The 25,969-nt window shown below is 44.5% G+C and overlaps 3 protein-coding genes across 3 annotated transcripts in view; 2 read left to right on the forward strand and 1 right to left on the reverse strand.

Annotated features, from left to right (window-relative positions):
• Positions 1–9,618: 9,618 nt before the first annotated feature.
• On the forward strand, positions 9,619–13,828 carry LOC126522384 (uncharacterized). The gene is made up of 3 exons (XM_050171122.3): positions 9,619–9,919; positions 10,323–10,589; positions 10,699–13,828. The coding sequence occupies exons 1-3, from the start codon at positions 9,688–9,690 to the stop codon at positions 11,730–11,732; spliced, it is 1,533 nt and encodes a 510-aa protein (XP_050027079.1). The 5' UTR covers positions 9,619–9,687; the 3' UTR covers positions 11,733–13,828.
• Positions 13,829–13,929: 101 nt separating this feature from the next.
• LOC129386178 (uncharacterized) lies at positions 13,930–16,927 on the reverse strand. Its single transcript, XM_055073660.2, has 2 exons — positions 16,495–16,927; positions 13,930–15,999 (listed from the first exon to the last, which is right to left on the reverse strand). The coding sequence occupies exons 1-2, from the start codon at positions 16,828–16,830 to the stop codon at positions 14,536–14,538; spliced, it is 1,800 nt and encodes a 599-aa protein (XP_054929635.2). The 5' UTR covers positions 16,831–16,927; the 3' UTR covers positions 13,930–14,535.
• A 254-nt stretch (positions 16,928–17,181) lies between these two features.
• The window catches only part of LOC126522389 (uncharacterized), a 43,924-nt gene continuing 35,136 nt past the window's right edge, over positions 17,182–25,969 (forward strand). Inside the window, exons 1-2 of the mRNA XM_050171126.3 lie at positions 17,182–17,345; positions 22,108–22,200. Of these exons, the coding sequence (XP_050027083.1) occupies positions 22,124–22,200 (77 nt within the window). The 5' untranslated portion in view covers positions 17,182–17,345; positions 22,108–22,123. The remainder of the gene's footprint in view (positions 17,346–22,107; positions 22,201–25,969) is intronic.

Consider the following 25,969-nt stretch of genomic DNA (forward strand, 5'->3'; position numbering starts at 1 on the left):
TGAAAATGGTGGTAATCCATTTGTTAACTACTTCAGACGTCATGCTCACGGCAGCAGTATGCGTGCTGCCAAGCCTTGTAAAGGAGCGGATGGAGGCCTTTATTTGCCCAGACATAAGTATTCTTCTGAAACAAAATTTTATTGGGAACAGCACTAATCCGTTGATCTGGAGCACAAGCAAGAATTTTGAGCCAGCTACCATTATGCATAATCGCATTGTCGGTGCTCCAGCCATGTGGTTAAAGTACCTACAAAACCTCTTAGTTCTTATATATTATTGCAATTAGCATTCTTAGGATATTTCATGCACCTTCCGCTGTCTTTGCAGTCCATACGGTCCTGCTCGCACATTTTTCTGGCTGTGGCCGTGCCATCCGTTGTTATATGAGAATTTTGGGCATGTTCACCCCAAGTGTTATCTAGGTCAAGTCAAGCATAGGCTTAAAGTTAAGGTGCATTTATGAATACCGAGGTTAGTAACCTATAATGGAGACTACCTGCTTTCACATAATGATAGTAATAAGAAAATACTGCAAGGTAAGAAGAAAAAGTTTCTATGTCTGAAAATGTCAAGCAAATGAACCCTGCATACAGTCCTAGGCACACAGGAAGATCCAGAGACAAAAGGAAGGACACATTGCACCACACCCTGTACTGAGTTGTGACCTATATATGATGCTATATATTTATTGTTATATGGCCATTTGTACAAGTCGTTCTTTGTTGAAGAAACATGTTTTCATTGTTTCATCGGTTTCTTTTGCATGCTTCATTGGTTGTGCTGTTTTATAAAGATCATGAAAGATGGTGGACACATTCCTTTTCAGGACCCTGGGGCCATGTACATGTTTCCAACAGTCACATACCCAGCAGGTGGAAGCATTTTTGATGCCACCGAGTTTGTCGTGCGACTCGAGGACGTGGCCATTCCTGAAACTTACTGGCGGCAGTGGCCACACTAATTGCCCTCTATTGGGCTTTTGACATTGTCTTTGACCTAAAGGCAAAGAAGTCGCTAGACTTGATTTGCCAGGTCATTAGTGTGGACAGTGGAGTGAGCCCTACACCCCTTGTTCAACTGGCTGCAGCACTATTTCAATGAGGAGGCTGAAAATTTTATGCTATCAGCCTCCTCACTGAAATAGTGCTGCAGTTAGCCTCAGGTCAGATGGGAAAATTCAGCGTAACTTAGAGTAAGTGTACTTTGCTGTTAGTGTCACATGCAGGCTGTCAGATGGAAAAGTTTAGTTACACATGCTGTGGAGTGCACTCGCTAGCAAGTGTGTTTGATGAACTCGCTGCCCTGCCCTGACGTGTGTAGCCTCAATACTAGCACTTAAGAGTAAATAAAAAAATAATGAGCGCAGAGTTAGCACAAATTCTAAGACCGTCTTTTTTTAAATTTAAAATGTTATGATGGTTTTTGTGTCATCAGTAAAATTAAAACTAGCTTGAAATGTTCATTCAAACAATGAAAGAAAAATTTTCAACGTTCAAAGTCCATCTTTTGGATGGTATGGGCTTTGAATATCTTCCTTGCTTGTATTACCTCAATATACATGTTAACAAGATTATAGCATTTCTATATTTTGTCGTAAAGGTTCTTGTAACTCAGAATTTTTTGCATGAGAAGAGTAATTATTTGTAAAGCACTACATGCTGAGAATCATATCAAGCCTTATGGCTTCATATACAGTGAAATCTCGTTACTATGAGCACCACATTAACAAGATTTTCAGAGATCCCCTGCCGACCGCCTATAGTTGCAATCTAAAAATATTTCAGTACTACAAACTTCAGAACACCGAAGTTTTCAGGACAACAATTATTATTCAATTTCTGTGTCAGGTTAACAATGCTTCAGTACTGTGAAGTCACATGAAGAAATCCAGGGACTCTTAGATTTCAGTTTATCCTTCACAGGAGCTGTCGTGTTAGGCTAGCAAATGAAACTGTGCATAAAGTAGCACAGTGTGGGCTCCAAAATACCTGAGACAGCATGGGAAGAAAAAAAAACATGCAGAGGCAATTTCTCTTTCTTTTCTTTTTTTCTTTTGTTCTTTCTGGAGGTGACTACATATTAGGTTTTGTGACCGCATGCGGCAATAAAAGTGACAAAAAAGAAAAGAAAAAGAAAAAAGAACATTGTGCTTTGGAGGCAACTGGGAGCTTGTCTATGGTTTTGTCGGCGGCGTCTCTTTCATGTGCGCCGCGGTGCTTTGGTGGTACATGGTGGCCGAGTCAATGGAAAATAGCAACAGCATAGGCAGAGGGCCAACTCTAAAGTTTTTGTGGATGGCCCACACAGTCAAAACTTACGCACTTATGGCTTGATGCACGGAATTGTTAATTCTGGGGCTTTTGCTATGATGACCTTTCATATTAACGAACAATTTATCATAGTCCCCTGAAGTTTATTATATCAAGATTTCACTGTAGCATCATTTTCAGTACTCCTGAATGGCACTTTGGTTTGCCACCAATTGACACCCAACGAAGTAAATTAAAAAGTGCCCTAAGTTTGCCCATCTGACCAGGATATTAAGAGACACTAAACTGCCAGTAAGTGTGTTCAATTATTTTGAACAAATTTTTTCTCGTTTCTCAGGAAGGTCATCGTCTTCTTTTTAAGACAGTTGCTTCTAGTGACTGACATTGCTTGCATTTATAGTTCTTTCTTTTTTGCTTGCATTTCTTTTTTTTTCTTTGTGAAGTTTATTGAATTGTATAATTTCTGCTTTGAAGTATGCTTTATTGTTTGCATTCAAATTTTTCTTACGTATAATATTTGCTTGTGGTGATCAGTGTTTGCACCTACTTCTGTCACTGTATAAAATTTTTGAAATCCACTTTTATATGTTTCATGGTCACCATTCCGCCTTATTTTTTCTGCTTTCGTTTTGTATTTTTCGTAACACATATTCAGTTGTACAACTATTGCACTCCCTTCTTTGAAGCTACATTAGTATTTTCATTATTGTCCCCCCTTGTGCAATACCCTTAGTTGAGAGCCTTTACGGGTGCGGTGAATAACACAATGAACACAAATCAATTTATGCTGATGAAGTGATCCGATAACTATTTTCGTTATTCTTGCAATATTAAGTTATTTGTTAGAAGAGAAAATGGGGGCCAAAGTTCCATTTCTTGAATATTGCGCCGAAACCTCAAGGCCAGTGCAACTACACAAATTTCAAAGTACTTTTCATATGTGGGCAACGTCAGCTCAGCGAAAGTTCTCAAAGCTTACCATGATCAATCAGTGGGTACTTAAAACACTATTTTAAACACAATTTAGCTTACTTTTATTAATAAGCACTTGACTAGGCCCTAACAGGTGCCATTAAAATCCTTGACATCATGGCAAGCTGATGCGGTAACTTCAAAGCGGCAGCCTCACTCATTTTGTTTGAACTGCTGTATATTTTCAGTCAATTTTTTTTATCTTCTGTATTTATACGTCATTACTGTATATCAGGACTTGACATTTGTATGCTAGTATTCCTTTCTTTGTTTTGTTTTGTTAATTGTCACTCAAGATGATGGTGGCAATATTTAATTAAATATAAACATGGGTATGGTATGGTATGGTGAAACTTTAAAGAAGTCCTGCAGATCGTGAGTCTTCACGAAGCGGGCCGCTCCCACGTGGGAACCGGAAGGCCGAGCCTTTCGGCTGCATCGTGGGCCTGCTGGACAGCCCAGAGTTGGTCAGCCAGAAGAGGGCTGCGGAGAACCGCCTCCCATCTGGCCGAGCTGTTAGCGATGATAGAGCGTGACCGGGCACACCGCCAGAGCATATGGTCTAATGTGGCTATATCTCCACAATCGTGGCAGGTAGCGTTGGTGTAAGTATTCGGATATATTTTATGTAAGAGTGACGGATTCGGATAGGTATTCGTTTGTAGTAGACGGAGCGTTAATGCTTGAGTTCTATTGAGGCGCGGATGAGGAACAAAGTAGGTTCTACGGCTGAGATAATAGTGTCTAGTAATCTCGTTGTAAGTGGAGGGCGTGTCCCTGTTCTCTGGGGAGTCGGCTTCCGATTGGTCGAGGCTAGCGCGGTGGGCAAGTTCACGCGCAGCCCCGTGAGCCGACTCGTTGAGGTTGGGAGGAGCACCTTTTATGTGACCCTGATGGGTTACTTGAGTTTTATCATTGTTCTTGCTTGAAAAGCTACGGCAGCCTGGAATCATTGAAAAAGTGATTTCGGTGCATGACTGAAAAGTATGATTTATTCCAAACATTGTTTCGGATTGAATGTTAATCATTCCTGTTTGAACGGTTAGCCTCTAAAGAGCAGTAAGGTGGGATAACCATTACCTTTATGGTGAGCAACATTTAATCTTGGGGGAACAACTGTTGGTCTAGTGGAAGTACTTGGAAGGAAGAACATTTCTCCCGAGAAGGGCAAACAGATAGTCTCTGTGGGCTAACTTAGCCAGCCCAACCATTGGCCCTCCCTGGCTTAAAAGTTGCTCGTGAAGTTAGTCCCTGTGGACTAACCTAAACAGACTAATCGTTGAACCTCTAGGGTCTAACTGGGAGGGACTAAAAGTTGTTCCTGCAGTCACTCTCTGTGGACTAACCTAAGGGGACTAACCGTTTATCCTCTAGGGACTAACTAGAATAGACTAAAAGTTGCTCCTGACGTTACTCCCTGTGGACTAACCGTTGGGCCTCTAGGGACTAACTGGGAGGGTCTAAAAGTTACTCCTGCTGTTACTTCCTGTGGACTAACCTTAACATACTAACTGTTGGTCCACTAGGGACTAACTGGGAGGGACTAAATGTTGCTCCTGCAGTTACTCCTGTAGACTAACATACTAACTGTTGATCCTCTAGGGACTAACTGGGAGGGACTAAAAGTTGCCCTCACTTTTAGTCTGCAGTAATTGCTCCCCTAGTTAGGCCGCTGCATTTGCTTCCGCAGTTAGTCCAAAATTGGCTCAAGATCTGTGGAAGGTCATTTAGTCCCCCAGAAGACCAACGGCCATACCCGTTTTAGTCCTTTTTGGCTTAAGAGTGAGTATTGTGGAATCTAGATAGCAATCTCAATAGCCATGTTATTTTGCCTTAGGAGAACATTTGCGTATTTTCAGTAAACCCCCGAGAAGAACAGTACTGTCATCAATTCGCACGAACCATGCAACGCCAGTAGCCCTGCACGACACCTTGTTCACCAGTCCACATATCTGGATATCTCGGCAACTGATTCCAGCCAGAGGCAATGCATACTGCATCTTTTCAATACCGCATATACGCTCTGCTTGTAGCAAAACATGAATGCATGCACCTATCGCAGGTATGGTAGGGGCCCGTGACCAATTGGGTCAATTCACTTGCTGTTGTGCAAATGGAAACAGATGACGTGACGACTGGACGTGGTTGCTGAGGGCTATACCATAGTTGAATTTCTTTCTCTATGGCTATACTGCAAACCTGCCAGCTACCTGTTACCGCAAATTTGCCTTCCTGTTGGCACAGTTTCTTTTTTACAGAAATATGACCACTCTAGCTTACCGAGAAATCAAGTTATCGCTAATTTCGTGTCCTGTAAGCTTTCATGGCCGACTGAACATAAAAGCGCAACACCCCAAAGGTTGTGGTGTTGGCAGCATAGCGCCATATTTGATTGGTAGTCATTACAGTTTGGTCTTTCAATTAGTGAAATTTTAGAGCGCAGCTGTTAATGACCCATTCCTGCAGCAAGAGTCGGCGGCGTGACAGAGTGAACAAACACAACAGTGAAACATGCGAACCACGAACGGCGGAGGCCAATGAGAGCAGCCCTTGCAGTGACGTGCGCGCGCATTAGTGTGTACTAGATTGGGAGAGTGTGTCCAATGAGGACTTAGCGCTGTGGCATTTTTTTATTGAAAATCCAGATGGCGCCACCGTCGCCTTCTGAACGCTACGCCCTGTGCGCACCGGAGGTGCCGGCTGGCAGCGCCAGAGGGTGCTGAACAGAGCGCGGGCGTTCTGTGCGCTCTCTGGCCACCCCGGCTGACGTGGTATAGCGGACTTGGCGCGTGAGAAGCATGGTCGCGGTCGAACGCAGCGTTGCAGTTGTGTTCGAGGATGACCATGCCTGGATTAGCCAGAGCCATGCCATCAGATGGATCGTGTTTGTAGTTTGCTTTCTTTTTTAGACCTTATGTGCGTGTTTCACTGTGTCATGAGATAACGAAATGCCGACCTAATGTTCTGAAGAAATGGGGTTCATGTACAGCAATGGGATGAGGTACAGGAATAAATGAACTCTGTGGCATAATTAGGGGTTAAATAAAAATGGGTAAGCCTTTGTTTTCTTCTTTCTCAAGGCGATATATTGAATGCTAACAAAATTTCCCTGATGCCCTAATAACTGCAGCAATTTGACATTTAGGGAGAATGTAGGCCACATTATTTGTTACATGCAGCACATTTTTTTTGTAGGTTAACTGTGTTTTGAAAGTATTTCGGAATAGCCGTTTTCTTCCCTATTTTTATGCGTTATAAGCCTGAGATGTTGGTTTTCCAGGTCCCCTGGGTGAATAAAGCAAAACACATTGTTTGTGTTTGCTTGAATTAGGAAGCATGTTATTGGTTGTCCATGTCCTTGAGCTCGCGCAGGTTTCCATTGTCACATGCCACCAATGTCAATGACGGTTCAACTGAGAGCGGGAGCATTCTCTTTGATGACGGGCCTGCATCTGTTGCATATGAGGCCGTTCTCTTTCGCGTGGGCTGCTCGTAGAGATACTTCGGAAATTACGGCAAAAGATTGTGGGTACTGCATCAGACCGAAGCGCAGGCTTTACATGCTGTGTAGATACTTCCTGGCCTTCAATGATATGCACATAATGCCTCAGTATGTACTTTGCATCAAAGTGCAGCTCACAAATGGAGTCAGTGGCTTCCAAAGCTAGGGCCGATCGGTGCGGTGAAAATTGAGCTCCTGCACGGGTTGCTTTTCTTCATCTTTAGGGACTGCGAAGAGCGAGAGCTTGGCCTTACCTTTCAATCTACACTGTAAAAGTTTACACCCTTTGAGTCGTATCTTGCCACACAACTATGATCGTCATCTGTCTTGTCCGCATTTCCTTTAACGCGGCGAGCCCAGTACTTTCCAGTAACGAACGGCATGCGCGTTATCAGCATGACATAGCATTTCCGACAGGAAAGTAGCGGGCGCGGCGTTTTTAAGAAAGGAAACGCAAGCAAGGCAGGTGACAATTATTGTTGTGTGGCAGAGGTACGCGTACCCCAAAGGGTACGTGTGTCTTCGCCGTGTATGGGGCTCTTGCACTGCCCAGGGGGCACTGCAGAAATGGTGCTAAAAAGCGCCCTCTGTCATGAACTAGGTAGTACCAAGCTCGGTCGTCTGCTTCGGAAAGCACGTTTACAGTATGGACCCACCACTTTCGTTTTTGTTGTACCATGGCTTGCAGCGAATATCGGGTGCCAAAGATTTTTTCAGGGGTTGCACGCTGCGTAAAGGCAATAAATTATCCAACGCCGAATACGTGTACGCCGTTCAAGAAATAAGCGGCGAAGTTTTAGCGCGGTGTCAATCGCAAGTGAAGCGAGTCGCATACGAAGTTGAACTTCAGGTAAAGTTTGCACGCTGCTAGATTCAGGCGCACAAACGCGAGGAAATTCTTGCTATAAATGAATTCACAACAATGATAAGCAGACATCATGCGTACGGAACTGCTCGAGCGCACGATGGTACACGCCGCGACGGCTGCGGTCTTTCGACATGCCGCGAAATGGCGGGCCTCCTGCAATCTTTGTTGATTGCATGCCGCTAGACAAGTAGTTATGCCTGCACTGTAGTAGCGGCCATCTGTCCCTTTAGTAACTGCTAACTGATGCAATGCATGAGCTCGCAGTAACGTACGTGCGAATCGCGCTGCAGTGCGAGCTCGTGTGCTGCTTGCTTGATGTAGCTTTTAATGACAGAGCTCCAACATCGATGTGCTGCAATCAATACTACCTTGCTGCGCTGCCTCAACATGCTCAACGGTCTCGAATCGTGAATCACCAGCCATGCCTTCTGCTTTGCAGTCTGCCGTCGGGATTGTCGGTGCAAAAGACCGAATTTTAGAACGAAAATAATCAAGCAAGCTTCAAGACAGGCAAAGCAGTCAGCATGGCGCGAAGTTTCGCTTAGCCAGCATGACAAACTGCAGCTATCCAGCGCGCCCGACGCTCCGCTTCGTGAGGCCTTGAAGGCAAACGGTAGAATCTGATGTTGGGATTCAGGCCTTCTTGTTCATGGCAGCCCACGACGCAGAAGTAACGATGGTGACGCTTTTTCGAGGCTGAGCTAGGTCTCTGCGGATCGGCGTCGCCGATTCCTTCTGCTTCCAGCATTACGTACATCTCACGGAGAGTCCGTTTTCGTTAAACTGTAGTCTGCGGCGAACTCGCAGCGTGGTCGCCGTGGCCTGCGAGTGACGAGCTTTTTCGCACTCGCAACAGGGCAGAAAAAAGCGCGAATCGACGCAAAACTCGGGCTAGAAACGTGCTTCGCTACAGCCAGGGCTCAATACTACCCAAGCTACCCAGATAACGTTCCGCGCGCCGCCCCTATACCTCAAACGCGCGTTATCAGCATAGAACAGTTTACACCCTTTGGAGTGCCCCTTCTGATAACGCGCGTGCCGTTCGTTACTGGAAAGTTCCGGGCTCGCAGCGTTAAAGAAAGGAAACGCAGCAAGGCAGATGACGATTATCGTTGTGTGGCAGAAGGGGCACGCCAAAGGGTGTAAACTGTTCTTAGAGTGTAAGAGCGTGTACACTCTTAAAACGGTTGCACCCTTTGGGGTGTATATTTGTCCCACAACAATAATCGTCATCTGCTTTGCTTGCGTTTCCTTTCTTGAAACTCGGCGCTCGCTACTTTCCTGTCGAGAATGCTGCGTCACACTAATAACGCGCATGCCGTTCGTGACTGGGAAGTACCGGGCTCACAGCGTTAAAGAAAGGAAACGCGGGCAAGACAGATGACGATTATTGTTGTGGGACAAGATACGCCCCAAAGGGTGTAAATTTTTCTAAGAGTGTAGACTTTAAAAACAGTTGCACCCTTTGGGGTGTATATTTGCCACACAAGGATAATCGTCTTGCCCGCATTTCCTTTCTTTAACGCTGCGAGCCCGGTACTTCCAAGTCACGAACGGCATGCGCGTTATCAGCATGACAGAGCAATCTCGACAGGAAAGTAACGCGCGCAACGTTTTCAAGAAAGGAAATGCGGGCAAGACAGATGACGATTATCGATGTGTGGCAAACATACACTCCAAAGGGTGTACACATTTTTTAGAGTGTACAGATACCGTTTTGCAACCCACTCTCCAAAAAGTCCAGGCGGACCCGCCCAGCCTGAGCCGGACCGCTCGTTTCGTACTATCGTCTGCTCGCGTCAGCTCTCGCTGGTGCTTGTTTGGTTTGGTCCGTTTGGTCTCGTTCGCAGTTGTTTCCGGTTATTTTGTGATCTAATCGTATGCATGGTACGAATTGTGTAGTACTTTCTGGAATCCAAGCGGGCGGCACTGGAACTTATATACATGGGTTGCACCAACGTCACATCCGCAAGCCAGGAAACCGGAAACCGCCATGTTTGAGAACACTTGCTGCGGAGATCGTGCTGGGTCGTGTACTCTGCAGTAGTAGAAGACCGACAACTCCAGATTCACGATGACAATTTGTGCCATTTTTGGCTGCAGAACGAGAAGCGATTCTTCTGCTATCAAGGACAAGGCACAGCCACACATCGGACTGTTTAGTTTGCCCGCGGTTATTAAGAACCAGTGTGAACGAACGAGGCTCTTGTCTGAGCAGCGCCGGAGCGTTTGGCTGGCAAGGATAAATAGAAAGGACTTGAAGAATGACAAGTATGTCCGTGTTTGCGGTCTTCACTTCGTCAAAGGTAAAGGAATTTTCAGATTACGCCTTTTATAACACTAACTCGCCTGGCCGCTTCTCTTTCCTGCTGCCGAAATTGTTTGTTTACCCGCGGCGTTCACACGAGCTTTTTCTGAAAGCGCTAGTCAAAGCTCTGTAGATTGCCAACTGTGCGCTTTAAATTGCAATTTATACACGGTACATGTGTAGTTAATGCATTTGCATGTGTGTCCTTTTAAAGGGAAGCCTGCCAATTTGATGGACGATGGAAACTGCTGCCGAAATTGTTTGTTTACCCGCGGCGTTCACACGAGCTTTTTCTGAAAGCGCTAGTCAAAGCTCTGTAGATTGCCAACTGTGCGCTTTAAATTGCAATTAATACACGGTACATGTGCAGTTAATGCATTTGCATGTGTGTTCTTTTAAAGGGAAGCCTGCCTGTTTGATGGACGATGGAAATCCGGACTGGGCACCGAGTCTGCGGCTGGGCCACGGCCGTTATGACCGCACTACTGTGGTTTCATCCGCGCGTTACATGCGGTGTAAACGGCGACAGCAGAACAAGCCACGTGCTGCTGCAGTGTGCAAGCAGCCCGTGAGGCCTGTAACGCCACCTGAGCACGCCATAGGCTCGGAACTAGAGCCTGATGAGCTCACTCCAATGGGCCCCATTCTGGAGTCTACTACAACGACAGGTTCGTGTGCATATGATTCCCAAGCATGTTAGTCTAAAGGTTTCTCAATTTTATTATGTCCTGAGTTTCACACTGACAGGCAATTCTGTTGATCTGTTTCTTTTTCCAGAGGCAGAAGTCCAAACTGAGCTCACGTGCAGAGACCTCCAATTGCTAGAAGAAGATTACCGCAAACTATCCGTTGAGCTGGCCACGTTGAAACAGCAAAAAGAGGAAATGGAAATGTCGGAGGCGTCCCTGCGTGAAGACCCCAACAAAGTGTCATTCTACACAGGCCTTCCAAATTTTGTAGTTTTAATGGCTGTGTTCAACCTGCTAGAGAAGTTTGTTAAACACACACCACAAAACTCATTGGTAAAGTTTCAAGAATTTTTAGTGTTCTTAATGAAGCTTAAGTTGAACCTGCCATACCAAGACCTTGCTTACCGCTTTAATATATCGGAATCGACAGTATGTCGGATATTTGACAAATGGCTACACGTTGCATTTTGCAGACTGAAGCCTCTGATGTCATGGCCCTCAAGGCAAGCAATAAGGAGGACAATGCCTCAAGCCTTTTTTGAATCATTCGGAGAAAAGGTAGCGGTCATAGTCGACTGCTTTGAGATCAAGCTTGAACGGCCGTCATCCCTGCAACCAAGATGTCAGACTTGGTCCCAGTACAAATCTAGCAATACAGCCAAGTACCTTATCGGAATATGTCCTCAGGGAGTGATCACCTTTATTTCCGATGGTTGGGGAGGCAGGACCCCTGACAAACATATTACTGAACACTGCGGCATTCTTGACCATTTATCTCATGGTGATGTGGTACTGGCTGACAGAGGCTTTGATATTGCCGACAGTGTAGGCTTGTACTGTGCAAAGCTCCACATACCTGCATTCACCAAAGGCAAAAGACAATTGTCAGCAGTGGATGTCGAGGCAACGAGAAATATTGCAAATGTCAGAATTCACGTTGAGAGGGTGATCGGCTTGGTTCGTAACAAGTATGTCATAATGAAATCCGTTCTGTCACTAGAGTATGCGACTCTCAAACAGGGACACCAGTTCACACCTCTAGATAAAATCGTCAACGTTTGCTGTGCACTGACAAATTTCTGTCAATCTGTTGTTCCTGCAAATCCAGAGCCATGTAGCTAAGCTTGCCGAGTATGCGTGGTATTTGGAAAAGGCTATTCTTGCACGATAATGTGAGAGAGAATAGTCTAGAGGAATTTGAACTCCCACAAGTAATGCCGGAAGAAGTAAAGAACGCCTTGGGAGCTATGCAAAGAGGGAAACCAGCTGGGGAGTATCAGGTAACAGCAGATTTGTTGAAGGATGGTGCGCACATTGTTCTAGAAAAACTGGCCACCCTGTATACACAATGCCTCATGACCTCGAGCGTACCGGAATCTTGGAAGAACACTAACATAATCCTAATCCATAAGAAAGGGGACACCAAAGACTTGAAAAATTATAGACCGATCAGCTTACTGTCCGTTACCAGGCAGGATTCCATAAAGGCTACTCAATAGACCATATTCACAATATCAATCAGGTGATAGAGAAATGTGCGGAAGATAACCAACCCTTATATATAGCTTTCATTGATTACGAGAAAGCGTTTGATTCAGTCGAAACCTCAGCAGTCATGCAGACATCATGGACTCGGGGCATAGACGAGCCGTATGTAAATATACTGAGATATATAGCGGCTCCACAGCCACCGTAGTCCTCCATAAAGAAAGCAACAAAATCCCAATAAAAAAAGGTATCAGGCAAGGAGATACGATCTCTCCAATGCTATTCACAGCGTGTTTACAGGAGGGATTGAGAGACCTGGATTGGGAAGAATTGGGGATAAGAGTTAATGGAGAATACCTCAGTAACTTTCGATTCGCTGATGATATTGCCTTGCTTAGTAACTCAGGGGACCAATTGCAATGTATGCTCACTGACCTGGAGAGGCAAAGCAGAAGAGTGGGTCAAAAAATTAATCTGCAGAAAACTAAAGGAATGTCTAACAGTCTCGGAAGAGAACTGCAATTTACAATAGGTAGCAAGGCACTGGAAGTGGTAAGGGAATACACCTACTTAGGGCAGGTAGTGACTGCTGATCCGGATCATGAGAATGAAATAATCAGAAGAATAAGAATGGGCTGGGGTGCGTTAGGCAGGCATTTGCAGATCATGAACAGCAGGTTGCCATTATCCCTCAAGAGAAAAGTATATAATTGCTGTGTCTTACCAGTACTCACGTACGGGGCAGAAACCTGGAGGCTTACGAAAAGGGTTCTACTTAAATTGAGGACGACGCAACGAGCTATGGAAAGAAGAATGATAGGAGTAACGTTAAGGGATAAGAAAAGAGCAGATTCCAAGGGATGGGAAGCGTAGCAGGGGGCGGCAGAAAGTTAGGTGGTTGAATGAGATTAAGAAGTTTGCAGGGATAAGATGGCCACAATTAGCACATGACCGGGGTAATTGGAGAAGTATGGGGGAGGCCTTTGCCCTGCAGTGGGCGTAACCAGGCTGACGATCATGATTGTTGCATACACTGTGCAATTTACCTGTAACAAATTTTTACCTGTAATTTTTTTACTGTACTCGGCATAGAGGCTGCCAGTTCTCTCTTAGCAGAACAAAACATCCCAAACATCGCACTGCTTGATTTTAGAGCAGACTATCAAAAATTTTTTTCTGGTTCGTACTATCAATGACTGAAATTATCAAAAGCGATTGTTCAGTGTTCCGACCTAGAAGTTTTGAAAACGCCCTTGCGTAATATTTTTGTCTGTTTTGAATTTGTATGTTTGTGACCCATATAATATGCAATTTTGTTCGAATCTATCTTGCAATTGTTTGTTTGCACCTGTCTGGGAGCACTATACTGTTTCTAGTTGCTTTGCTTGAAACATTATTTGTATTCCTGCTGATGCAATGATACGTTGATGTTTTGGATCTTACTTCTGGTTAAAGTATGGCTTGCTTTGTGAATGGTATCTAGGAAACCAATTTTGTTCAGATGTTTTGTTAAGTTGTACTTTTTTTAACCTAAATTCTGTGACCTGAATTATCAAATGTCTGATTTTACACTATTTGTTTGTTTATGGGGTTTTACGTCCCAAAATGACTCGGGGTATGAGAGACGCCGTAGTGGAGGGCTCAGGAAACTTCGTCCACCTGGGGTTTTTTAACGTGCACTGACAGCGTACAGTACACGAGCCTCTAACATTCCGCCTTGTATTTCTATTTTATATTGCTCTGTAATCGCAACTCCTGTCTTGGCAGTGCTGACAGTATGAATAAATAACATTCATTCAGCACTAAGGAACAAGGACACAAAAGAAACATACCACAGGACGGGTGCTAACTACCCAATCTCTTTATTGTTGGCAGTGTGATATACTGATTGAAGCTTTCTCTTCATACCGCACTGACAAAGCAGTCTTGCCTAGTGAGCTCTGAAATCTGCATCACATCAAAGACAAATGCAATTGAAACCACCGTTGCAACTTGAAGGGGAAAGTCCATGTACATTGAGAGTTGCAGTTGTCTTTCAACCCTTCTGTCGTTCGCCTAGCTTGTACTCTGGCATAGAATAGTTTGATTGGTCCCCACATGTGTGACGGATGAGTATGACCTTCTGTTTCGGTGTGTGTTCCAAGAGACATTGCACAGCAGATCACAAGACACCATCTCGGAATGCATAGCGCCACTCGAGTAGAGCATTGTAGCAGTGGCTGGTTATGTGGCCAAACTTCTTAAGGAGTTTCTTCCTTTTCCACATGTTATCTTTCCCATACCATTTGTATGTAGCTGATGAGAGCTTGTCGCCATGCTAAATCCATAAATCCTTCATTAGCTACCAGTCTGATTTGAAGTATCTTCTGCAATTGCTGACACAGAACTCATGGTAACATATTTGTGAAAGCTTGGGGCTTTTGTTCCAGGGACTCTGCTAAGATTTCTTCAGTTGAGCACAGTCTGCACAATACCAGTGCTTCTGCTTTGGTGCCCGCTTCATTCCAATGCACGAGTAGTGGAACCATTTGTATGGGCAGTGTTCCCCATCACATGCCACCATTCTTCCTGTTTCTGGGCCTCGACAGTAACAGTACACAGATCTTTTAGCACTAGTGCCAGCCTTTGGTGTATCTTTTCGGGTGAAGTATTGTGAAAACATTTCAGGTAGCACAACATGTGTGAAAAATCGTGTTGCCAATTCCAGAATTCCTTGAAAGAATGCACAATCTTCCACTATTCTTTCAATATGTACAGAAGTTGGCGTCCAAACGACAAAGTCGCAGTATTTCACCGCACACATTGCCAGCTGTGTTTGGACTTGGTAGAAATACTCGTGCGTCCTCTTTAAGCGAGGTCCTTCTGGACTAGCTTCCAGGCAGAAATCTTTGTTGCTCAATGCTGCTTCTAGTCCTTGTACTGCAAGTGAATAAGGGCATTTTACTTCAACAATGCCTTCACCGCAGCATAGACAGCTGACAATAGCATCTGGGGATGCTGCAAGGTGGGGATATTTGGCACTTAAACAAACGCCGGCCCTCCTTAGTGTCACATTGTTGTGGCATTGCACTGCATTTGCTTGGTACTTGGAGAGGGCAGCACTTTCATGCTTGAGTCCCCAGTCTGTGGCTTCAGATGAAAACTTGTTTTTCTCTGGGTAGCAGATTCTTCTCAACAAGCTTATTGACGGGTAGTCCACGTTTGTCCTACACACACTCTTCATAACTGAAGCTGTTACTCGTCCAGCTCTAAATGCAAACCACTTTGCACATTTTGACTGCTCTCTTGTTACGGCTTCGACATGCTGCACCATATCTTCTGTTATCACCATTTCTTTCAAAAACTCTTCGGCTCGGCTCACCAGAGCAGGCAAATCCTCAGAAGCGGCCTCTTCACACATTAGGGTTCGAAGAAGTAAAGGCTCTTTTGCTCGTGGTGGATGAAAAAGAGAGCTATATTTTTCATGCAGAGTAAACAACGCTGGCGTCACTCCTGCATCTGCTATTGCTGAAAAGCACTGCTCAAGCTCTGCATCTGTCGCAGCTGGGATTGGCAGTAGCCTATGTGATGAAGGGGTTACATGTGCAGTAATAGTACTGTTTATAATGTTGTCCATCTTTTTCTTCTTTGCTTTTGACGAAGAAAAGTCTATTTCCCTTAGCCTTCGGAATTCAACATTCCGGCTATGAGCTGGCAGCCATGTATTTTTCTTTTCAGTACAAGTAACGGAGTCCCTCAGCCTCACAGCTGTCTCTATGGCAAAAAGTGTAGCAGCAACATGCGAGCATGCTTCGCCTACACCTGCCATGCACGTGCAATGCGCTGTCCCGACAGTTCCATCTGCTTTGGCAAGAATCCACACTTTAAGGGGTACCTCCCGTAGGCGCTGAGAGTGGTTGACCTGAAATGTCAAACAACATGATTTCAGCAAATACAGTTTTTGAAATGTGAAATGTCAAATAAACTGATTTCCACCAATACTGTTTTCGAATAAAATGACCTCAGAAAATATTCTTTTTCATACGACCACTTTGCTGAGCACCAGCAACAGTTTGTTGTGTGGTTGTACGCCACTTTATCCACAAAATGTGGCAGGAGCACCATGGTTTCACTTGCGCTTTACAAGGTTCAGAAAAGCTCGCTCTATAGCAAGCAGTTGAGAAAGTAATTTTTCTAACAGTTGTGACAGTTGTGATGCTTTGCTTGGTCATATGTTAACAACTTGTGCACCATTTTCTAACCACTTGTTCTCAAGTTGCCGCTGTACGCGTGCTAGGCAACAAAATGGTTACGCTCAACAACAAAAAAGAAACAAATCAGACAGTCTACAGGAACACAAAGCGTAAATTTGGAGAAATAAAAAAATGCGGAGCTTAACGATCGATAATTTACTAACCTCGCTCAAAACGATGACGCGCTCTGATGCCAGCTGCTTTGCTGCGATGCTCTTGACCCATCCGCTCGTAAAATAATTGTGGCCTTCTAAGGATTTGTACGCCTTCATCTGTTGCAAAGTAACGTGACTTGTTGAAAGCACCAAGTAATTGACGATGTCGGCGTGCGTGACGGTGGGCAGCAAGTCGACGTTCGGCGTAGCGTCCTTGCCGATGCACAGTTCATAAGGGTCGATGCCGTCACACATTTCGATCTTCGCTCTGTAACGTGCCCGAGTCGGTCCTACGAGCTCTTCAGAGTATGATGGACAAAGCGCGTGCAAATTTTCTTTCGTCATGTCGCAAAGATAAACCGAACGACATCAAGCTCAGGCGCGGCGGTAGGCGGTATAAGCGTGCGTCCTGACGCGGTCGTTCTCAAAGATGGCGCACGCGCGATTTGCAAGCCGGAACTGACGTCACGTGCAACCCATGTATAAGATTTTCGACGATTGCCGACTATTCTACATCTCTCTTCCAAATTATTTGTCTCAATATAGCACGAAATTAAAACACGCATAGAGTTGTGCTTAGAGTTGTGCATTAGGGAGTATCGTAATCGTCAGTAATCGTCGGTCTCACATTTAGCGCCCTCACATAGGTCCAAAAGACTGCAAAAAGCGTGCCTGCTTCCGGTACCGGTCTACCTGATGATTTCCGCCGTTGCGTTCGCGCGCAGTTCGTAACGAATGGTAACGCGCTGGCAGAGTAGTCGCAGCTGAATCACCGAATTCTCAAGAGCTCTTCTTACACCGCGACTGCCTCGTACTCCAGCCAAGAACGACGGCAACTTGGGCGTGACTCTCGTGCATAGGTAGGCTAGAGTCAGCTTGGTTTGGTTTAGTTTTCCCCTACTGATAACGCATAATGACAATGTTTAAGAGTCGGGTGGAATATAGTTGAGCAGCAATTTTCTTTTTCCTTACGAATTATGCAAATTCAAAATTGTGTCAACTAATGGCCTAAGTAGGCCAGAGTCAGCTGTGCAGTTTTCTCTATTGTGTGCCTGCCATTCTGTAAACGAACGTTTTGTTTTCACAGCGAAGCCGTTACGTGCGTGTTTTCCCAGTGTCAGGTCAGCATACTCACTCACAAGTACAGACGCATACTCGCCCCATACTCATTTCACAGATGCGAAATAGAGCGTTCGTGAGTTACGAAGGGTGTGAGTGAACGCGAGTATGCGCTGGAGTGAGTGCCGGTTAACGTGAGTAGCAACGAAAGTCAAGGTGCGGTCATTGTATAACAAGGACCCTGGTATAACCACAATATATAATTGGTGAAGAGTCGGATGGAATAAGTTGCCCAGCAATTTTCTTTTTCTTTACGAATTATGCATGTTCACAATTATTCGGTAATTGTGTGAATTAATGGCCTAGGTAGGCCAGAGTCAGCTGTACAGTTTTCTCTATTGATGTATGCCCGCCATTGTGTGAACTAACGTTTTGTTTTCACAGGGAGGCCTTTAGTTTGGCTAAAAAACGTCACGTGCGTGTTTCCCTGTTTCGTAGGTCGGCATACTCACGAGTACGCTGACTTAATTCACAGGTGCGAAATAAAGCGTTAGTGAGTTACAAAGGGTGTTAGTATGCGCGGGAGTGAGTGCCGGTTTTGAAATGAGTAGCAACGAAAGTCAGCAGGGTGCATTGTAGGGGTGAGGTGAGGGCGAAGATTGCTAAACGCTCGTTTACTGCACGTTAAGAGGCATCATACGGAGCGTATACAAAATTTCCACGTTGCCCCGATTGGCTCCATGTTGGCAGGTGTTTATGTTTGGAGGAAATGGGGGCCATGTTTTGGGTGACGTGCAACAGAAGCATGAAGTGAGTTTAACTAGTTTTCGAAAATAATTTAAGTGCTCCTTCTCTTCCCCTTTATGCAAATCGCATACTTTGTTTGCCCGATGTCCTGTGAGAACTAAATGCAACACTGAAATTCAGTTTGTATTAGGATGAGAAGCATGTTGTGAGTGATGTGCTATTGTTTTAACTGTGTAGATTATTTATGCAAGTGTTCCAGAGCGTTGTAGGCTTCTGTACTCCAGTCACACTGGACACTTTTGGTAGCAATTGAGCCCAACCAGAATTGAATTTCTCAATCGCAATTGGCTTCTTTGCACAAGTTACAGAAGGGAGCCAATCGCAGTTCAAAAAATTGTATCACAATTGAAAGCACCTTGTGTTACCCAGGTATTATAAACCGCAAACAGAGCTTTGCCCAATGCCAAAGGATTGAATTTGCATCAGTTTACATTTAGAGTGGAGGGGCATATTGTGGGTTACATTTGGCCAAAGCTTCATGAGTGTCAGCTATAAGGTTTTAAAAAGTTTCTTACACAAGTGCTCACAACTGTTATTCAGCTATTTAGTAATATTTCCCAGTGTCCTGAAACAACTACATGTGACACCGCTTCACATTTGTTGGAAATGTGGGGTATGTTATAGGCAATGCATGGCGAAAGTTTAATTTCTGGGTTAAATTATGGATTAGCAGATAACTGAGTTTTATAAGTAGCATCCCCAAGTGGCTTTGCGCACCCAAATACACAAACTCCTGTACGCCTTTTGCATTCTTTTCTCTGTCTGGTTGATAGCACATCTTAACTTTGGGTCCCCTATTTCTAAAACTCTCTAATTGTGGAATAGTCCTTTTCTGCCTATTTTTATGTTATACCATGCGCAAAGTGTGTTTTCTGATGGTTCTTCGAAAACTGAGAGGGGCACTTGCTTCATTTTTGTTTGAAATAAGGGGTTCATCATGTCTAGTGTGGGCACAGTTTAAATTCTGTTGGTTAACTACAGCATTATTCTGCATTATTGTGAAAACAAAATGTGACCCCCATGTTTAACCTTGCGCAACGTTGGGTTCATGTCGTGAGTCATATGCAGGCGATGTTTTAAGGCGTGGCTCAACTACAGGCACTTCATATTGTCACGTAGTAGTGACTGTGAAGAAGGCAGCAAAACTGTGATTGACAAAACTAGCGTATTATTGGGCGAACCTATGCCCTCAAAAACAGGCTATGCTCAAAGAACGCTAGCGGCAAACACAGTCGGTGATAACTCAGTATCCGATTTGCTGGTCAAGCGCATCTGCTTTTGTACACAAGTCATCGAAGGCTCCAGAGTAATCGGGGGTGCCCGCGTGTCTTCCAGAAAGTTCTACACAATTTGTATCGCACATGCAATCAATTACAGAAGCTTCGATGACAACAGAACCATCGATAACATTCGAGAAACTTCAGATACATGCGGGCGCGTCCCGCATAGAGCAATAACATTCATTAGACAGTGAAAAGTGCTCACCCATAAACGATAACTGCACATGCCAATATTAATTATGCAACTGCTTGGAAGAACCACCTTTGCTGGAATTTAGCCTGTGATCAAATTTTTGTTCCCTTAATCGACCTTGCTGTGTGGTTTTCATCTCCTCCTGTGTGGTCTATCTCCCTGGTTGTAACGAGCCAGCATTTGAGGCAGTGACTGCTGTTAGAGCTCTGCAGAAGTTACATTGGTTTTTATTGTCAACTGTAATAGAAGATGGTCTATTTGTTCATTGCTGATCATGCTATATTTATCAGATGTTTTAGAACTGTTCACCCATTTCTCTCGAGACATAACTCATTTATCTGATACGAGTGCCAGGCCACAGAGATTTACACCTAAATGAAATTGCTGATTGCTTATAGTGGCGTTGCACGGTAGTTCTCCAATCCCAGTTTTACTATCATCAGCATGTGTCATTGTAGCATAGTCCAGAATATTTATTGCCAATAGCTTTGACAAATCTTTATTGTCTTCTTCTGATTTTGTCGATCTAAATTTTTCCTGAAACAATAGATGGTGCCCATACATAATCTTGCTTATGTGGCTTTAAGTTCCCAAAAAATTGTAATTTTACAGCGAAACTGTTGAAAGGATTTCCACGATCGTTTTCATGTGGCGGTGAAGGCTGGTGATGTGCTGGGTATGAAATGTCAATCAGAAATAGAGCCAGCAGCACAGCCTCCATCAGGCCCTCCTCAATTTCTGTTTGTCGCGATTCACCAGCTCTATATTGGAGGTTAGCTATCAGGGGCCCAAATTGAAAAAAACATATTGTGGGCTACACACAACTTCTGTGTATCTGTAGCCAGTGCATGTGTGCACTCATGATCAAAAGTATGTGAACCAGAGCTCTTGCAAGAAAAAAAAGGAATTCTTGGCAACTCGCTCACAACCTGAAACTTGCAAAGGCACTTCAATGTTTGGAATGCCAAGTCTGAACCGCAGTCTTCAGTTAGAGGTTACATGCCAGTGTATCGAATAAATTCATCGTTAGTTTTTTGTAGAATGCCTGATCCGCATACTTTTGATCGAGGGGTTGCCTCATCGCATCTCTGATGTCTGCAGAATGAGATATGTTTGCCTCATGACTCATTGTTCACTAGAAGAAAGTTGCTGTTTTGTCTTAGTCTTCACAACTCATTGACTGCATGGACCACAATGACCAGATGTCTGGGCCAACAACCTGACAACCCTGTTAAAGCAGTCAAATGAGCACGACGCCTTGCCTAAATATAGCCCAAGAAAAGTAGAATATTATTTCTGAACAGTGTGTTTAATAATACAGGTCATTTCAGCTAAAAAGTACTTTGTGTGCATTATTTCTGTACACATTCTAGGGTGCACTAGAATTCACTGTATTAATGAGGAAAAACTGCAAAGGCCTTGCCAGGATTGCTTACAATGCTTCCTTGCTCTTGAAAAGTGATTTTTCTAAGTTGCTCTTCTCTTATTCCCACAAGCACTGGTAATCTAAATGAATGTACCTGGAGAGAATCTGAGACGACGACTTTCGGCAATACTATCTCCTTCGCACGATGTAGTGCTCAATCAGCCATTCAGCTCATCTGATTTCACTCAACCAGCCAATCAGCATGCGCCTGATAGCCGAGGCGATAGTATTGCTGAAAATGATCGTCCCAGAATATATTCTCTGTTTTTTGCATTTTGGGTGTGTGGTAAAGTGTCTCAATCTGTTTGTGGGAAGGCAAACTGCATCAACAGGGCTGGCTGCAGCATCTGTCTCCCAATGGGCACATCACCACTACCTTTTTCCTGCACCACTCCAGACGACTCGCTGACAAGCACCTTTCTGGGTTGCTATGGGGCCTACGCTGCCATTATGTACTTAAGCTGTCATTAGTTGCCTTATTTCAGCCCGGTACCTCTGCTCGAGACAGAAGTGAAAAAGGTAATGATGTGTGCTCCCTGGCAGTCAGTGCGGCCACCTCTGTGGTGGCTTTTAGACATGAAATAGATGTTCTTATATCTGTCGTTCCTGTAGAAAGCTCTTGCATGGAGCGCACATTCTTTAAAGTTGACAAAACTTGTTGAACTTGCAATCCTCCATTTATTCCTCAGCTGTACGCTGTTGTGCTACAGCTGTAACATGCTTTTCATGATTCTGAAAGTGCAAGAAGTGAGATGAAACTAAGTTTTTAATCGACAGAATTTATGGCACCTGAAAGGGATATACGATACGTTGAGCATTATGGTCTTAATAAGCAGAACTGGTCTTCCTTGTTGCAGCTTCACAACTCTGAAGATGCCCCGAACCAAGAAACCAAAGCCCCGTCAGTCATCTCTGCTCCCTGGATGTGCCCTTGGCGCTGAACAAATCAGGTGGGCTGGGACAATAGGCTGGCAAATTCACTTGTGAGTCGGCTCACTCTGGCTTACACCAACTGGTGAGAGAGTCCGAGTGAGTTTGGCTGATTCTGCTTTCAGCGAGTTTGAGTATGTGCGAGTCTTGCCAGGTCCAACTCTCAGCAAGTTTGAGTCGGAATGAGTCTGGCTAACTCAGATTCTCATGAGCATATATATATATATATATTGTGAGCGAGGCTGAGTGAGTTCTGTTTATTTTGTTGACCTGTGGTTTGGGGTCTAACCTGCCAAATATGAACATGCAGGATTGAATGCCAGCTGCGTGCAGAGCTATGTTTTGGTGAGACGCAGACTGAAATATCACTAATAGTGGCACTGGTAAGAAAGAGCGATATTGGCTCTGCCAGAAGGTTAGCCACTCTAAGAAAGGTGTGCAGCTCACTGGTTTCAAAACAAACAACCCTGCTTTCACTGACACTTAGAAAGGACACTAAAGAAAAAAATGAGTTGAGCTGTATTATTAGTTAACTGTAGGGTGGGAAAATATTCAGTTTTGTGAAAGTTTTGAAAACGAATTCAGTATTACCACCTCCAGCTGTTCATATTTGTATTCAAAAAGGCACTGTTCGATACTTTCAAAGAATCAAAACGAATGAAATATTTCAGAACCTGACTCTCAGACAGCAATAAGAAACTTTGCCAACGACCGAATCTCCCCGAAGGCACTACGCATGCAGGAGGCCAAAATTACAAAAGAAAGATATACATCACCTGGACACCCGCTCACACCCTCGCGGAGGACGGCAATAACGAGGCGGCATACGACGCGGCTCGAGGGCTTACGGACAGAGCCGCAGTCGCAAGTGACGCCCCGACACCCTCCGGACGTGACGGTGCGGTAAATGAGTGGGAGTGGGAGGACAGAATGACAACATATAATGACATTACGAAACATTATAGGTTACAGAGGCGCATATTCCCGCGACCTCACGCAAAATTGACAAAAAAGCAGTCTGTCACATGGTGGCAGTTACAAACTAGGACGTATCCGAATCCTGCGCTCTCGCACATCATATATCCGGATGTATATCTTACGGACAAATGCAAAACATGTGAATCCAGAGCCACTCTGGAGCATATATTATGGGAATGCCGAGGGATAAATAACAATAAAGAAAACGCTGCCTCTAGCAGCAGCCTTCGCACGCGCTGGGAAGCCGCGCTGCTCAGCCCCGCCCTTGAGGATCAACTATGGGCCGTCCAGCGGGCCGAGGATGCTGCCAGGACCCACGAACTCCTGGCCGTCACCTAGGCGGGGTCTTTGGCCCTCCCCACCAACTCGCAGGGCACACAATAAAGTTTCCCTCCTCCTCCTGTTTTTAAAATGTGGCTACTGTTCTCCATCTGCCAAACTATCGCGAACTATTAGAAGGGAGACATTTTTTTAAAGTAGTGCAGAAACCAAATGAGCTGTACTAGCTTGGTTTACGGTTTCACGGCGAAAGCTTACGTGACGACCTACAGGTTTTGCTTGTGTGCCATTTAGTGTTCTTGGCAGTGCAGTCACGTTGCAGTTTTCTTTTATGCTACAATCAGTGGTTTTCCTTCCAACGGGCCCTTTTACATGTGTCTTTGGCCACAAGTCCTTCAGCTGCATTTTTTTCTCCACATCTGATCTTTTTTTTTCAGCAACCACTTTTTCAGTCACAGAGCAGCCATTCACGCATGAATACAGTTGAACCTCGATATAACAAAGTTGTACTTGCAGTGAAAAACTTTGTTAAATCGGGGATTTAGTTAATTCGAGGTTTGAAAGTTCCGTCATTCAAAACAACTTCACAAATTCCCGAGCATTCCTGGTGGATAGTATCTTGTTAGTAAGCACTTGTAAACAAATTGACGATTTGCCAAATAGTGAGCGCCATGTGGTGCACAACAGGCAGGCAAAGCTGCAACGCTGTTAATCGCTCCCGGAGAACCTTCCCTTGTCTTACTCCTATGGCGTGCGTTCATTGACCCAGCCGTTGTCCACACGTGGGTTTAAAAAGGCACGCTGCACCTTGTCCGCAGTCACATCCTAAAGAAGGAACCGAGCCTGTTTCAGAACATCGGTGTTTATCCAAAAAACTTGGTTTAAATATTTACTTTTATCATATCTTATGTGAAGTAGTAACCATACCACACACAAATATGAGCCCCCCGAAAGTACAGATACTAAAGAATGTCAGCCTGTTTGCCGAAAAACAGCCACTGCGAATGGCTCACACGGCCGTTTCGTGCCCCCTCCTCGACAGTTGCGCCACTAGCAGCATGCGCTGTCCCTATTGAAACTTTGGCCGGAGTTTTGCAACCAGAAAAAGCATTGAAAGACTCTAATATGACATTGCTGTTTGGACCAGCAGTACCATTGCCCCTTTGCAAGAAAGAGATGACTTGCCTTAATCGTGCATCACTTCCTGGGAGCAGTAGTGGTACATTTTTTTTTTGTCTGCTTTCCATAGCCAAAGCATCTGCTTTCACAAACATTTCGTGTTGCTTTCACTCGTATTTCAAAAGAAAGATTTTGAATTTGTTGCAGTTGGTTTTAAAGAGGCATGCTTGCCCCCCACTTTTTTCACCCCCTGTTGTAGTCTTCTCCACAGGATTGTACAAATTTTGAAGCCAGCAGGTATGTACAAATGCCATAAAATGCTACGCCAATGCATAGGGACTTGCACTGCAGGCACACTGCAACCTTTGCACTTTTGCAACAGGCTGCCCTTGTGATTGAGTAATAGTAGCACAAAGTTTTGTGCTACTATTTGTTTGCTACTATTTGCTATGTTTTGTGCACACTGTTGTTTATAAAGTAATTGCAAAGCAATGCTTTTTTCATTTTGTAGGATCTTCTGTGCATTTAATGATGTCTTGAGTTTAGCCTGCAATGTTATGGTGCGTTCTGTCAGTAGTGAGGGTAATATTTTAATTTACACCCATGAATATTTTTAGCTATATTTATCAGCTACGTACGTCTCCTCAAAACAAGGTTACTATTAAGAATCCGCTGGCTACAGCATGCCTAGTCGAGAGTAGCCGACCAAAGTTGCCGTTCGATGCAGAGTCGACAAAATGGATTGCAGTGGCTGTACGACATTTGGAATGCTTAGGAACCACTTCGACATTGAAAGTGAGGACACGAATTGCATGGGCAACACTCGCATAGCGGTAACTTGGTTCGTAGTAGCCATGTTCTTGAAAACATGGATTGCAGCATGCAGATCTAGAAATCGAAGGAGACACTGTATGGCATCCGAAATTTTAGTCGCCATTCTATGTTAGTTCTGGGGAGTTGGCTCTGGTGCCATTGGGGAATTTCAAATAAATGAGCGGGTCTAAAAATTTTGACCTCAACTTTCCTCTATGCAGTTTTTTTTACAGCGAAGCTGTTTTATTGCTACTCCCCAACAGCACAATCATGTGCTCGGACAGAAAGTGCAAGCAAAACAATCAGCAATGGCTCATACCCCCCTAAGCAAGCAACAAATGCATGCCGAAACCGGAGAACATGCCGAAAACTGATCATCATAATTAGCCGATTAACCTACCACCTCCCCTATCATAATCTGACTCAGACTGAGATGCACCAGATGGACACCCTCCTCCGTACGGCACTAAAGGCAGCGCTGGCACTACCTCAACATGAGTCTACACAGCTCCTACTACGACTGGGGGTGCACAACACCATCCGCGAACTAGTTGAAGGTCACCTTAACAGCCAATTGCAACGTCTGCAACGAACAATGCA

This window comes from Dermacentor andersoni, chromosome 6 (genome assembly GCF_023375885.2).
Source record: "Dermacentor andersoni chromosome 6, qqDerAnde1_hic_scaffold, whole genome shotgun sequence".
NCBI lineage: Eukaryota > Metazoa > Arthropoda > Arachnida > Ixodida > Ixodidae > Dermacentor > Dermacentor andersoni.

Excerpts from the sequence above, each read along its gene's own strand:
- LOC126522384 (XM_050171122.3), top strand. The coding sequence starts at position 9,688 with ATGACAATTTGTGCCATTTTTGGCTGCAGAACGAGAAGCGATTCTTCT. Across the intron at positions 9,920-10,322 it reads CGGTCTTCACTTCGTCAAAG|GGAAGCCTGCCTGTTTGATG; the intron begins GTAAAGGAATTT and ends GTTCTTTTAAAG. Across the intron at positions 10,590-10,698 it reads GGAGTCTACTACAACGACAG|AGGCAGAAGTCCAAACTGAG; the intron begins GTTCGTGTGCAT and ends TTCTTTTTCCAG.
- LOC129386178 (XM_055073660.2), bottom strand. The coding sequence starts at position 16,830 with ATGACGAAAGAAAATTTGCACGCGCTTTGTCCATCATACTCTGAAGAG. Across the intron at positions 16,000-16,494 it reads GCGTCATCGTTTTGAGCGAG|GTCAACCACTCTCAGCGCCT; the intron begins GTTAGTAAATTA and ends TTGACATTTCAG.